This window comes from Aspergillus vadensis (genome assembly GCF_003184925.1).
Source record: "Aspergillus vadensis CBS 113365 unplaced genomic scaffold BO88scaffold_12, whole genome shotgun sequence".
NCBI lineage: Eukaryota > Fungi > Ascomycota > Eurotiomycetes > Eurotiales > Aspergillaceae > Aspergillus > Aspergillus vadensis.
In genome coordinates, this window is record NW_020292050.1 from 563,268 (window position 1) to 577,345 (window position 14,078).

The 14,078-nt window shown below is 49.9% G+C and overlaps 6 protein-coding genes across 6 annotated transcripts; 4 read left to right on the top strand and 2 right to left on the bottom strand.

The window, feature by feature from the left end:
* Positions 1 to 478: 478 nt before the first annotated feature.
* BO88DRAFT_453963 (SCO family protein) lies at positions 479 to 1,530 on the top strand (the record flags this gene model as incomplete). Its single annotated transcript, XM_025710776.1, has 3 exons — positions 479 to 937; positions 1,015 to 1,339; positions 1,409 to 1,530. The coding sequence occupies 3 exons, from the start codon at positions 479 to 481 to the stop codon at positions 1,528 to 1,530; spliced, it is 906 nt and encodes a 301-aa protein (XP_025562672.1).
* A 71-nt stretch (positions 1,531 to 1,601) lies between these two features.
* Positions 1,602 to 2,340, bottom strand: BO88DRAFT_53426 (molybdopterin synthase catalytic subunit). The gene has a single exon (XM_025712948.1). It carries the CDS (start codon positions 2,212 to 2,214, stop codon positions 1,672 to 1,674), a length of 543 nt encoding a protein of 180 aa, XP_025562673.1. The 5' UTR covers positions 2,215 to 2,340; the 3' UTR covers positions 1,602 to 1,671.
* Positions 2,341 to 3,765: 1,425 nt separating this feature from the next.
* Positions 3,766 to 5,662, top strand: BO88DRAFT_53467 (carboxylesterase/lipase family protein). Its single transcript, XM_025712949.1, has one exon. It carries the CDS (start codon positions 3,882 to 3,884, stop codon positions 5,604 to 5,606), a length of 1,725 nt encoding a protein of 574 aa, XP_025562674.1. The 5' UTR covers positions 3,766 to 3,881; the 3' UTR covers positions 5,607 to 5,662.
* A 524-nt stretch (positions 5,663 to 6,186) lies between these two features.
* On the top strand, positions 6,187 to 8,649 carry BO88DRAFT_389218 (uncharacterized protein; the record flags this gene model as incomplete). Its single annotated transcript, XM_025704905.1, has 6 exons — positions 6,187 to 6,234; positions 6,289 to 6,416; positions 6,482 to 6,771; positions 6,825 to 7,876; positions 7,962 to 8,019; positions 8,099 to 8,649. 6 exons carry the CDS (start codon positions 6,187 to 6,189, stop codon positions 8,647 to 8,649), a joined length of 2,127 nt encoding a protein of 708 aa, XP_025562675.1.
* A 55-nt stretch (positions 8,650 to 8,704) lies between these two features.
* On the bottom strand, positions 8,705 to 10,497 carry BO88DRAFT_389221 (alpha methylacyl-CoA racemase; the record flags this gene model as incomplete). Its single annotated transcript, XM_025704906.1, has 3 exons — positions 8,705 to 9,493; positions 9,553 to 10,008; positions 10,120 to 10,497. 3 exons carry the CDS (start codon positions 10,495 to 10,497, stop codon positions 8,705 to 8,707), a joined length of 1,623 nt encoding a protein of 540 aa, XP_025562676.1.
* Positions 10,498 to 11,132: 635 nt separating this feature from the next.
* On the top strand, positions 11,133 to 13,375 carry BO88DRAFT_463210 (acyclic terpene utilization AtuA family protein; the record flags this gene model as incomplete). Its single annotated transcript, XM_025711241.1, has 7 exons — positions 11,133 to 11,215; positions 11,268 to 11,342; positions 11,404 to 11,582; positions 11,649 to 12,289; positions 12,348 to 12,551; positions 12,601 to 12,740; positions 12,852 to 13,375. Exons 1-7 carry the CDS (start codon positions 11,158 to 11,160, stop codon positions 13,373 to 13,375), a joined length of 1,821 nt encoding a protein of 606 aa, XP_025562677.1. The 5' UTR covers positions 11,133 to 11,157.
* Positions 13,376 to 14,078: the final 703 nt, after the last annotated feature.

The window sequence follows — 14,078 nt, forward strand, 5'->3', positions numbered from 1 at the left end:
TATACTTTACTGTTCCATTATATCAACCTGCGTGCCCTTGTTCCTTCGGCGACCATACTTCCCGGCGAGCAATAAATTGCATAGCAAGCATGTACGACTGCTCCCCTCGCGCAGTGCATTGGACAGGACCGGCGTCATTGGACAGGAGGTCGGGTGTAATATTTGTAATTCTACAACTGTTAATGTCTTCTCAAACGATGGAATAGAGCCCTACGTGTGGTTTGCATCCAATTCTATAGATGAATCAAAAGTCCTATAACCCATTAGCCTGTACCAAAATACACGTGACACCAAGTCATCCCTGTATGCCTAAGGCGCTGACACTAAACCCCATCCAGAAAACCAATCCTCCGGACCAAGCTTGTCTCGAACATCCAAACCTCCGCCGCGAACTCCGAAAACCACACCTACCTCAACGCCAGAAAATCCGTGCACCAGCGCCCCTCTCCAACCCAGGCAAACAACAACAACACCAACAATGGCATCAACAATGAGATCCATGAGCCGGATCCTCACACGGACCTCTCGCTCCGCCCTATCCCCAATCGAACACACCGCCGCGAAGACGACCGGTCTCTTCTCCGCGAACCTCAGAGCAGCAACGAACATCAACAGCCGCAGCAGCAGCAGCAACAATGCAGGACTACTCCGCCGCTCGTTTTCCACCTCTCCTGTCTGCCTTCGCGCGCGCACAATGGGCCAATTGAAGGCGCGGAACTCGACGGGCCCGTTCTCATGGAAGGCGGCGCTGCTGTTCGTTTTGACGGGCGGTGGTATGATTATTTACTTCCGGGTTGAGAAGGAGAGGTTGGAGAGGAAGCGCATTGCGGAGATGAGTAAGGGGGTTGGGAAGCCGAAGGTTGGAGGTCCGTTTACGTTGAAGGATTTGGATGGGAAGGAGTTTACGGCGGAGGATTTGAAGGGGAGGTATAGTTTTGTGAGTATTCCTTTTCTTTCTTCTTTTCTTACTATGGGCTTGGGATTGAGGCTAATGGTGGATGGTTTTGGGGTTAGGTGTATTTTGGATTCACTCATTGTCCTGATATCTGCCCCGATGAGTTGGACAAAATGGCCGAGATTATTGATAAGGTGAAGGAGGCTACGAAGGGCGAGAATATTTTCTTGCCTGTGTTTATTACTTGTGACCCTGCCAGAGATACGCCTGAGGTGCTGCGCGCTTATTTGAAGGAGTTCCATCCTGGTATTATTGGGTTGACGGGAACGTATGATGAGGTTAAGCATGTTTGCAAGCAGTACCGCGTGTACTTCAGTACCCCGAGGGATATTAAGCCTGGGGAGGATTATTTGGTCGATCACAGTATCTATTTCTATCTGATGGGTATGTTCCTTTTCCTTTTCTCTTCCTGCAGCTGGGGGAAGCTGAAGCTGACTTTTGTTTGTTTGACAGATCCCGATAACGACTTCGTCGAGTGCATCGGTCGTCAGGATACGCCTGAGTCGGCCACGAGGACGATCATGGAACATATCAATGACTGGAAGCGGGAGGGCAAGCCCCTTAAGAAGGACTAAGTGGTGATGGTCTCTGCCTGCCTCGATGTGTATCATAGACAATACCCTACTCTGTGATTGTAAAATAAGACTGTCAATTAGCATTCTCCAGCCATCACCTTTCATTGCCATGTTCACTCACCTACCGACTTATATCTCATTTCACCCCTGCACTAACTTCCCCTCCGCATCCCGATCCCTGTTCGCCCTCCACTCCCCCTGTCCATCCACAAACACCTCTTTCTTCCATATCTCTGCTTTCTCCTTACACAGCTCCAACACCTCCTCACCAGCCCTCCACGCCGCGCCGCGATGTCCCGCACTAACCGCAATCACGATACTGCTCTCCCCAATCGGCACGTCTCCGAGCCGATGTCCAATCACGACACCCAATAGCTTATGTTTCGTCACCGCGTCCTCCGCGATCTTGGATAATGTCTTCAGCGCGAGAGGCGGGTATGCGGTGTAGCTTAGTTGTGCGACGGGGCGGTCCTCGAAGGAGTTGCGTGTCGTGCCGAGGAAAAGGACATTTGCGCCGGCGTTGGGAGAGGAGATCTTGGATAGTGCGCTTGTGGGATCGAGGGGGTGGTAGGTTAGCGTGATGTGGGTGTTCAGGGTGGGGTTTGTGGTTGTGCGGGGGTAGGTTTGGGGGTCGAGGTGGGGTGGTAGTTGGTCGGTTTGGGTGGTTGGTGTTGTGGAGGACATTGTGGGTGTTGATTTGGTATAAATGCGAGGGGTTCTTGTGTGGATGTATTGAGAGTGGTGGGCTCAAGCTGTCACTGTAGTATTCCGCTTGTGGGGAGCGGATGGTGTTTACGAGGTGGATGCTGACTTGAGGGATATAATGAAGAAGGTTAGCGTAAGTTGGTACGGCAAATGCGGTGAGACTTAGGGAAGAGTGCTTGGAATGTCATACAGAATGAGGGTGCAAGTGCGAAATGTGCCAGTAACTTTGGGATGTTAGATAGCGGCGTGCCTTATCTCCTACCGAAGATGCTGCGGGGAGCTGGTCCCTGGTGGAAGGCGGTGAACACAGCTCGGCTTTACAGGCGCAAACTGGCTACGGAAGCGGTTAGGGGCTGTCGGACATAACGTTTTCTTGGTATTTAATGCCGGCAGAATGCATAATATGTAATTGAACACCGTAAGCCCGTCTACTCTGGTTGACCCCGGTGATTTTGTTAGTACGGTGGAGAGTTGCAGGGATTTGAATCCTTGAAGCGGTAAGTCTCCCATACGGCACCGCCTTCTTAAATGGCCATGGTGAAGCCTTGAATAGCAACGCTGAATGGCCATACGAAGTATTAATAATCATATGAACAGCAGAAAACAAAGGATTCAGATCCCTGCACCTGCCCACTGTACTAACAAAATTACCGGGGTCAATCGTAGTACTACATACGTTTATCCGTCTTACCACCTCATGTCTAGTCTTCAATAGCCCAGTCGAGTACCAGCTTCTTTACTGACATGACTGCACTCAGATTCGGATAGAATATCGTCTGTGGGGGTGGGGAGAGGGACTGCTGTCCCTTTCAGTCAAATCTACATGGTAGACGATTGGGTGCGTCAATTCTTTGACATGCAGTCCAGTAACGTTGTCCGCGTCAAAGCGTCCCCCAACGCGGGGATTTAGATGAGATATTACTATTCTGGGCTAGAGGAACAATAATTCAGGGCATGTCCTGCTCCGCTGTTTAGCAAACAGGGACGGAGCTAAGCTTTCAGCCGGCTTGACCGCGTCATCAAATGCGGGGGTAAGCCTATTCTGTCGCAGGTCCATCCATTACTTTGCAGGCCGCAGTGCAAATAGGAAGGTGAAAAAAGACTATCCCCCGATGCCGGTCACGGCCCAATAGGGTCAATGCTTATCTTATGCAACTCGTCTGTGTGGAGATGAAACAAGCACACGGAGCCGTCCCGCACTAAAGGGTCAGCATGTCCTAATCGACTTCACGCGTTCAAAATACTGTCAGCCTTCTCTAGTACACCGCCAGGCCTTCGGCGGTGGGATAGAACATCTTGTTCGACTGGCATCTGACCCGAGCAGTGCATGCCATGCAAAGAGGGGGCATGCAAAGTGCAGCCAGGACAAAAGGCGAGTAGGACGTATACGGGATAATGTCGGACTTCGCACCATCTCCGTTATCCGATGTCCGTAGGGGCACCCGTGTTTCCCGCACGAAAGGAAGGATATTACGGAGCGGTTAAGCTCAGATTTGGGGAAAAGTGGGGAAAGGGGAAAGTAGATCTTGAAGAAAATGGAGTTGGGGACGAGGGGAGTGAAGAGCAATGGTGAATATAAAAGAAGCTTGCATCACCTTGACCAACTCCAATTGACAACTGGATTTCAACCATTGTGATCCAAAGCAATGAAGCTCCTGATTTGGGGGCCCCTGCTGGCCAGTGCCGCATATGGCCGCGTTATCGGCACAAGGACTCAGTCGAAAAGCACACTGAGCTCGTCAGCCGCTCCAGTGCAGTCACCCACCGTCTACATCGACACTTACGAGAGCACGGTGCAAGGCAATAGATCACAATACATCTCTTCGGTCTATAACTTCAAGGCAATCCCCTTTGCCGCCGCCCCGACTGGAGCCTATCGTTGGCGTCATCCGCAACATGTTAGCGGATGGACGGGCGTCCGTGACGCTACCGAGTTTGCCCCAGACTGTCCCCAGCTCGGGTCAAGCTATTATAGCGAGGACTGCTTATATCTCAACATCTGGACTCCCGACACGGCCACTCTAAACGACGTGCAGAATAACACGGAAACCGGGATCGGCGTGGTACCCGCCTCGTCCAGCAGCAAGCTTCCAGTCTACGTCTGGTTCTACGGGGGCCGCTTTGGCTCGGGATCGAGCAGCCAGGCCCTGTACGATGGGGCCGGTCTAGCCGCCAAGGGGGTCGTGGTTGTGACCGTCAATTATCGATTAGGCGCGCTGGGCTTTTTAGCCCACCCCGAACTCAGTCAGAACTCGTCTAGCGGTACCTCAGGTAATTACGGCTTAGTTGACCAGCAGGCGGCGTTGCACTGGACGAACGAGAACATCGCCGCCTTTGGGGGCGATCCAACCCGCATTACTATTGGCGGCCAGTCAGCAGGCGCCGCTGCTGTGCTCGATCATCTGAACAGTCCACTTGCGGACGGGCTTTTCGAGCAGGTGATTGCTGAGAGCGGAGCCACTTACCCTTCCAACCCCCTGATGGGGAGTGTGGCCGAGGGGTACCGCCATCTCGCCGTCGCGGAGGCGCAGGGGGCTGCGTATCTCACCAGCCTCAACCTCTCAGGGATTGCCGCGGCCCGTGCCGCTCCAGTTGAGGTCTTCCTGGCCGGCGCCGACGCGAGTGACGTTACCTACGTGAATACGGTCTTTGCCAACAACTCGGTCTATATGGAGCCCCCGCTGTTCCGTCCCGTCCTGGACGGCTACGTACTGCCGGCTACCTACCAGGAGATGCTGCAACAGGGCAATCATACAATCGCCGCGGTTCTGACTGGCGGAAACCGAGATGAAAATGGTGCGACCCCGAACCCCGGGATGACGGTCGAGAGCTATACGCTCCAGAATCAGTACGAGTTTGGCAGCGTCGGCCTGGCCGCTGAGTTCTTCCAACTATATCCTGCAGGGAACAGTAACAGCAGCGCCGATGCCGCCAGCAATACCTTCTATCAGGACCAGACTCGCATATCCATCTGGGAGTGGGCCAACGAGTATCAAGCCGGAGTTGCGCGCAACACTTCGGGCAACAGCACTGTCAGCACCTACACCTACTACTGGACCCATGCTCCCCCAGGCCAGAATGAGGGCGCGTACCACATGAGTGAAATCAACTATGCGTTCAACAACCTGTATGCGACTGACAAGCCTTGGAAGCCTGAGGACTATGCGATTGCCGACCGGCTGTCCGACTATTGGGTAAACTTCCTGCGCTCTGGGAATCCCAATGGCCCAGAGCTGCCCAATTGGCCGGCCAACGATGCTGCTGAGCCAGTGGTGATGGAATTAGGCGATGCGTGGGAGCCAGTCTTGGTGGCTTCCGCCGAGAAGCGGTCTTTCATGAACAAGTGGTTCAGTAATTGGCCAGTGTACTGAGCGAGCTAAGCTGGTGTCAAGGCTCGGGTCAGTCAAAATGGTACATAAGCAGAGCTCCGGACTTGATCGTTACATGGGCGAAATATGATAGGATTTGAAGGCAATGCTTCTTTAGATATATATTCTATGTTCACGTGAACAGGCCTTGTAGAGGCCCAGGATTTTCTTGTAAAAGTGATAGTATGTTTGAGATGCCAAGGTGTAAATAGGGATCAGAGGTAGCGGATGTCTGCATCATGTCACCTAAGGCGAGAATCCAGTGTATAATATATCATCCTTGTCGTCGTCTGATCTAGTTACGTCCTGTTGCAGCAGCCTGACATACACTTCTGGTGGTCTATCAGGAACATCTTTAATCCGCAGCTGTACAGTAAGCTCACCGGCACTAGTGAGCCTCGGTTAGTCTACCAGCCCTGCAGCCAACGGCGCGATCTTGCTTCAATTAACTACAATATTCATTGAACACTGGATGTTCCAATCTGCGACAAACTATACGTTTCACTTGTTAATCCGAATTGCTTGTATATAAGGTTTTGCGCTCCGGATTGAGTCTATTACAATCACTTAAAGTCGAGGAGAGATGAACAAAACACAATCATCTACAACCAACATTGTCCGGCGAGCTAAAGTGAGTTCGCTCGATCTAAAACTATATGGTAACCCACTGACTGGTACACCTAAGGCATGTAATACCTGTCGGCGTAAAAAGGTCAAATGTGATGGAAAGCGACCTATTTGTTCACCTTGCCACGCATTCCAGTTATCTTGCGGGTATCAAGATGTCATGGACCGCCGGAAACGCGAGAGTCGGTAGGTGCTAGGCTCACCTATTGAAAAAGGAGCTACTACGTATATCAGATGACTAACGGATGTAGGACGTATGTTGAGCAGCTAGAGAAGCGAATTGAAAAAATGCAGGAGCAATTGGAGAGTTTGACTAGATCTGGAACTCAAATCCAGCGAGGCGTGGAGGATAGCAGAAGGTCAACTTCGCCGGGCACGTCAGTTGAGAGCAGTACCAATTACGGGGAGCCAGAAGACCCAACAGACGGAGACAACATCCCTGGAATGCCTCAGGTACCTTCTGACAAGGGTTCTCACCCTCCCGCCGAGAGCGATCAATCTATTGTCATCGACGCACAGGACGGGAAAATGCGCTATTTTGGTAGGTCGCGACATCTTCGTCTGATTTGCGCCCCATTTATTGATCGTGCTTAGGGGCTTCGTCTGCATTTTCTGCACTGACAAATGCCGAATTAAATGGGTTAGAGGCACAGCCAGCTACTGGGATCTGGCGACGCGCACCTCAAAGAAGTGCTAATCCATGGCCACTCTCGAGCTGGATTCCTCAAATTCTTCAAGATGGCCTTGAACGGCGTGTTTTCGAACCTCTGCCTTGTAAGAATACAACTGTTCAACTAGTGCGAGAGTACTTTGCAACCTTTAACCAAGCAATTCCTCTTCTTGAGGAAGCCTCCTTTATGAGGTCCGTCGACAGACAATACTCATGGAATCCCGATAATAGTGCATCATGGTGGATTTCTCTCAACATTGCTCTGGCCATATCATACAGAGAAAGGGCGCATGCATCTTCTGATCCTAGTGACAATTGGAAAAAGTCGTTGGGACATGTTAAGAATGCCTTGAACGCTGTCGTTGACGTCTTCCTTCAAAACACTGATATTGCCGCCGTGCAGGGCCTCCTAGGTCTGGCACTTTACTTTCAGGGCACACCTAATCCACAAGCCCTTCTTATGTTCGCGGCTGCAGCAATGCGTCTGGCGCAGTCAATAGGACTGCATAGAGAAAATGGCTCTGGAGCTTCACCCGAGGCGGAGCACAGGCGAAGAGTGTACTGGATCGCTTTCATACTTGACTCAGACATTTCCATCCGGGTGGGCCGCCCACCGGTCCAGGATTTCGAAGACTATGATACACATTTACCGACAGAAGATCCACCTGACGGCAGAGGCATACTAACAATTGACGGTACTAGAATGAATTACTTCCGTCTCCTTGCTCAAATAGCCCAGATTCAGCGGCTTGTTTATAAAAAGCTTTACACGGTAACTGTTCGACGAGAATCAAGTGATGATGTTATTGAGAGAATAAAGTCTTGTGAAGACGCGTTGTTGAGCTGGAAGAAGACCTTACATTCGAAGCTTCAACCCCAGCGGAGATTTTCCTGTAAACCAACTTATTTCCTGCAACATGTCCTTCGATTACATTTCGCATATAATTGCTGTTACTCAAACCTTTATCAGGCGTGTGTGTTTCAAGCAAACGCTATCGAACGGTCTAGGCAGGGAGCGGACGAGGACATTGCGCCAACAGTTTCACGATCACTCGACGCAGCACGTTCTGCATTGGCTCTACTATCGCATGTACCTTCGCTCGGCTCTACCTACAAGTGGTGAGTACTTATTGACGTCTCCAAAAGGCTTACTCTGACCTTTCCCTTTGAAGGAACATAATTTACTTTCCAGCGGCAGCATGTGTGCCTCTTGCCTTAAGGATACTCGCACAACCTGCACATTCAGATGCTGGGGACGATCTTTCAATGGTCCAGGATGTTGTCAAATTTCTCACATGTACTTCTTCTGAGGAGCCCAATACATACGTCGACTTTGTGTTGGGCATGTGCTCTGACTTAGAGCGTTCTGCCAGGAGGGCCTTCATGACGGCGCAACCCGCCCGCAACCACCATCCAGCAATTATGCAAAATAACGAAAATGACAGGCCTAGTCTGTCTCGTCATGGGGTCAATCAAAATACCGCCTCTAATATTTCCGACACGTTATCGACTCCTTTCGCTAGCGCTTCTGCGGCAAATATGGGAAACGCTCAGTTTACGAATGTCACGCCGCAAGGGCCCTACCCAGATATCGGTTTTCCGGGGCCTTTCAACGAAGTTGATCAAACGGCTAACTGGCAGTGGTCCCTACCACCATTTTGGAACTGGCAGGATCTTGTTTCAGGTGCGCCTTCGTTTCCGGTCGTTCCGGGAGTGGATATACCAGAGGCCAATATGTCAGATACTTGAGACGTGATTGCTTGACTCAGAAAACTATATACAAATCTCCATACCCCGAGTTATATCAAAGCCAACTGATATACCTACCATGATGGCAGTGCGGGACAGGAGGAGAAGTCAATCTTGGCGTCGCCTCCTCAAGACCCAATTTTGCAACGGGTTTCAAGAGAGTCTGGCGGCCCCATGGTCCTGGCTCCTTGAATGTCGTCATGAACCTCGAGTCCTCGTCCAAATCATGAGGCAATCCTCTTTTCCAACCGTCAATGACTGGGATCAGGACTTCGGAAACGTATTGATCAGGAGTAATCTCCTTGAACCCAAATCGCTCGACTGTGTCTCGTACCACCTCAAGGGGGTATAACCCTACTTCCTTCTCCAGTGCAACTGCATCAGCAGCAACCAAAGAGCTAGTGATGTGATATGAGCCGCCTTCAACTGCCCGTCTCTTTACCGCAATCAGGGCGCCAACCGCACCGACAATGCCCGTTATCATATCAGACACAGGGAGTGGTGGCAATACACTCTTTCCTTCCTCATAGCCTTGTGATCGACCCATCACATATTCGCTTCCAGATGCCGCATCTCCAATCTGCTGCCACCCAGGACGCTCATGGAACGGGCCATCTGGACCGTAACAGTTCTCGTCGACATAGATGATTCCCTTGTTCCTTTTAGCTGCTATCTCCAGCATGTTGCGGAGCCCTAGTCCTTTCCGCTCTAGGGAACCCATTCTGAACCCTTGGATGAAAATATCAACATCTGCAAGGAGTTCTTGCAGTCGTTCCATGTCTTTCGGCTTGGTGATGTCGAGGTCAATAGTCCGCTTTCCCGCATTCAGTGTGAGCTGGAGGACCTAGAACCCAAGCTTCTGTTAAAAGGCTTTTACACAACACGGGAGCAAGGAAAACATACATTAAGGTCCACCAGTCTGCTACAATTAACACGGATCACGTCCGCCCCGTAGGATGCCAAGGTAACGCCAATCTGCGGTCCAGCAATGATACGAACCATCTCAAGGACCTTGATTCCAGCAAGTGGCCGCTTGTCAGACAGACCCTTGACTAGAGGGATTGGAGGCGTAGGCTTTGCATATGTCTCCGCCGTCACATTGACCAAGGGGTGTCTGGAAAGGCGTTTACCAAACTCCGTCTTCCTCCAGCCCTCCGGAGAGTAGCAGATGCTTCCACACAAACCATGGCGCACGTTGTGCATTTCAAGCTCATCGGGCGACCACTTGATGATATGCCCTTGGATATAGTCATAGTATTGTTGGGGTGTGCTGAAAGTCACATCAGGGTTGATTCCCATTGTCCGAAGAGCAGCGTTTGCGTCGAGTGAACCATGAAGCTGATACCACACTTTGGGATCCTTTGTTTGGTAAATAGCGGTTGCCCGGCTGGCTATTCCCTTGCCGAAGCCTTGTTCATAATTCTGTTCGAAGAGTGAACTCAACTTCCCCGACCGTGCCAGGGCGGATACATCGGAACCATTGATGTACGTGGTGAACACAGACCCGAGCCAGATGCCTGCATGGTCGGTATTGACTGTCACACTATTCTCCGTCGCGGGCTTTCCATCACGCAGTTCAAGAAGCTCATTAGCCACTACTCCTCCCATGGCATGAAGCGCAGCTGCCATGACGGGTGATTTGATCGGACCTTGAACCATAGGCTCAGGTCGTCCTTCGAAGTGGACGGTATCCCATACTGCTTTGTTCTGGGTAAACCCAGGGGTTCGAGAGGCGAGAAGCTCAAACACCCGACGAGCGTCTACAGGCACTGGAAGTACAGTCTTGTCGATGAAAGTGCCGGGTCCGTAGACCTCCGTACCGGGAATGGTTTCATGGGCCACTGTCATTGTTGATTAGACTTAGGATGGAATCATCAAACAGTGGAAGAAGAAGTAAATAGAGAATATATCTCACGATAGAATGAAGAAGATAACACATGCGACACTACCCCTTGCGTTAGCTGTCATATTCATATAGGAGACAAAGAATGGGCCCGGACATTTTGGCTCCACGGCCCGCGGGCTTCCAAGTCCGAGGTCCACGGCACAGCTTCCAACAAACTGGAGATGATCAACGGATCCATGACGTCTTTAAGGGGCTCTAATTGGCTAATAGACACTAATTCTACTATACTGCTGCATAAGTTGGATACCCTCTGGATAATCGTGCCATACCTGGTGAGGGGTCTTGCCACGGGCCACGGGGACCCAAAGAAAGAAAGTCAATCATAGCCTTTTAGGGATACAGACACCACGAAGCAAGGGAATGCTACTGGTCCACTCGGATCGAAGGGTCAATGCCCAACATCCTTGATCCAGGAGCTGTTTACTATTCGACGACGCAATTCTTTGATCAGATACCTTAATATCCGAACGATGGCCGAGGTACGGGAACTTGGTATATAAGGTGTAATTGATGTATACCAAGAAATGCGGGGATTGTGTCTGTCTATCAATCTTCATAGGTTATTCTTGAGCGACTACTACGGAGGTTGACAACTTGTAAACATGTCATCTGCAACAGAGACACGCCCTGTTAGGATAGCCAACTGCTCTGGATATCATGGTAGGCAACCCGACATTCTGAACGAGACACTCAGGCTGATGTTGTATGGCAGGCGATCCGGCGTATGAAATGTACCGACAGGCAACACTGGGAGATGTTGATTTTATAACTGGTGATTATCTCGCAGGTAAGCCATACTGCTCTTACGCCTATTGAAACAGCAGTGGTTTCTAAGCTCGAGTGTGTAGAAGTCAACCTCGCGAACAATGCCCAAGCATGGCGGGAGGGAAAGCACCCCGGATACGAAGCTACTGCCTGGGAAGGACTACAGCAGACCATCGAAGTGATTGCGCAGAAGCGGATCCGAGTGGTTATCAACGGTGGTGCTTTGGATCCTAAAGCTCTCGCACTGAAGATCCAGGCTCTGGTAGGCCGCACTACTTTTGTATGCTAGAATTTGACGAGCATACTGACGCAACTGACTATTCTATAGGTCTGTGAGAGGAAGCTTGATCTCCGTGTTGCGTACCTCTCAGGCGATGACTTGTATGATCGCGTTGGACCAAACATGCCAGCTACTAAAGAAGAGCTGACCCATCTTGATGCTGCCAACTCCGATGTGGTGCCTTCAGATCTCACCTACGCATTTCTGAACACGCCAGATGGAAATCCAGTCCCTATGGTGTCTGCACATGCGTACTTGGGTGCCCGTGGCATCGTGGATGGCCTGCGCCGAGGTGCCGATATCATTATCTGTGGCCGCGTTGCAGACGCCAGTCCGGTTATCGCTGCAGCATGGTACTGGCATAACTGGTCAGAGACAGACTACGACAAGCTTGCCGGATCGCTGATTGCTGGTCATTTGATCGAGTGTTCTGCGTATGTGACTGGTGCCAATTTTGCTGGGTTTGATAAATACCCTCTGGATGATCTTGTTGCTCCAGGGTTTCCCATCGCTGAGATTGCTGCGGATGGCACATGCGTTATCACGAAACACCCAAACACACAGGGTATCGTGAACTCGGAGACTGTCTGCAGTCAATTCCTGTATGAACTGCAGGGTAATATTTATCTCAATAGTGACGTGAGTGCTTATATCGGAGATGTTGCCGTCAAAGACGTGGGGAAAGATAGGTAAGTACTTTGACGCGATTACTAGCGAACATATCTAATCATGGTAAAATGTATACAGCGTGCATGTGTCGGGCATTCGAGGATCGCCACCACCCCCGACGACCAAGCTTGCTGTCTTCTACCGAGGAGGATACGAAGCCCAACTTCTACTCAATGCAACTGGATATGCTACGGATAAGAAGTGGGATCTTCTCGAGCGGCAGATGCGTCATTTTCTTCCAGAAGAAGTCAAGAACAGCTTGGAGACATTGGAGTTTCAGAGGTACGACTTGTCCTGGGTCCCATGTTTATTCTCGGTCTAATATTTCTAGGATTGGAACACCTGCAGCCAACCCAGCCTTCCAGGCCGAAAGTACTACGTACCTGCGTGTATTCGTGGCATCGCAGTCAGAAAGCGCTGTTCTGGCTGTAGCAAAGGCTCTGAAAGATATCTCTCTCAAGCATTTCTCCGGTACGTGGCCCAAAGCATCTCCTTTGATCCAATCACATATATGTAGACTGCAGTCATCTCACACGAAGGGTTAATATGCAGGCTTTCATGCATCACTGGACACCCGAACAGCCCTTCCCCTACCGTTCCTCGCCTACTACCCAGCGCTGATAAAACAATCCGAGATCCACGAGAAAATAAATATAATCGACGCATCCAACAACATCAGCTCATACGATACCGGCCATCCCCCACAATATCAAGAACTCACGCCTCGGGAGAATTACGACCCAGAAGAACCACAATTGTTCAAAAGCCCCACTAAGAAACTCCGCTTGGGAGACATTGCTCTCGGCCGATCAGGCGATAAGGGCGGAAACCTTAACTGTGGACTTTTTGTTACGAACCCCAAGCAGTGGGCCTGGCTTCGATCATATATGACCCGAAATCGAATGCGAGAGCTCATAGGCGGGGATTGGGATGATAGCTTCTTCATTGAGCGCGTCGAATTCCCGAATATCATGGCTGTGCACTTTGTCATATATGGGATTCTGGGACGGGGCGTGAGTAGTTCGAGTCGGCTTGATGGGTTTGGGAAGGGGTTTGTTGATTATATCCGTGATAAGGTGGTGGATGTTCCTGTGGAGGTCTTGTGATGATGTATTCGTATGGATATAGATTATTCTGTTGTGCAGATCTCTCTATCAATAAATTCCTCCTATTCTGTGTTCGTTCTTGGGTTGGGAACCTATGAAGTCCTTCGCCACAGTGCTAGTCTAACTATTCTATGCAATTATTTCGAAGACCTCTGTTCACTAGATTAGGAATTGATCTTATACTCTGTTTTATACTACCTCGTCTAATTTATAAAGTTATTAGATACAGATATTCTCTATAACTGGAGGGTACGGGAATGGAAGAAAAAAAAAAAAAAAAAAAAAAAAAAAAAAAAAAAAAAAAAAAAAAAGGAGAGAGAATGAAAAGAAAATAACAGTAGAATTCGCTATAATCATGTTTCAATTATATTGATCGTGAACATTTCCTGTTAGAGTTGAATAACAATCCAGAAATGCCCTCAGAGTCTCTAGAGATATACGAATATGAAATTCGATGATCCAACATTTAGCTATGTGATGTTGTCTCCCGTTCCGAATATGTCAATATACCGAGACAGAAAATGATGAGATTTTGTATTTCGAGTCTTCATTATCTTCTGTATATTGAACCGATTAGTATACTAGCAGATAAAATATATTGTCAACGCTAGAAGCTTAGGAGCTAGGATTCGTTAAAAGTAAATGGGTCCGAAAATGAATTGGCTGTTCTATGTAGACACAAATAGTCTATACCATTGCTGCT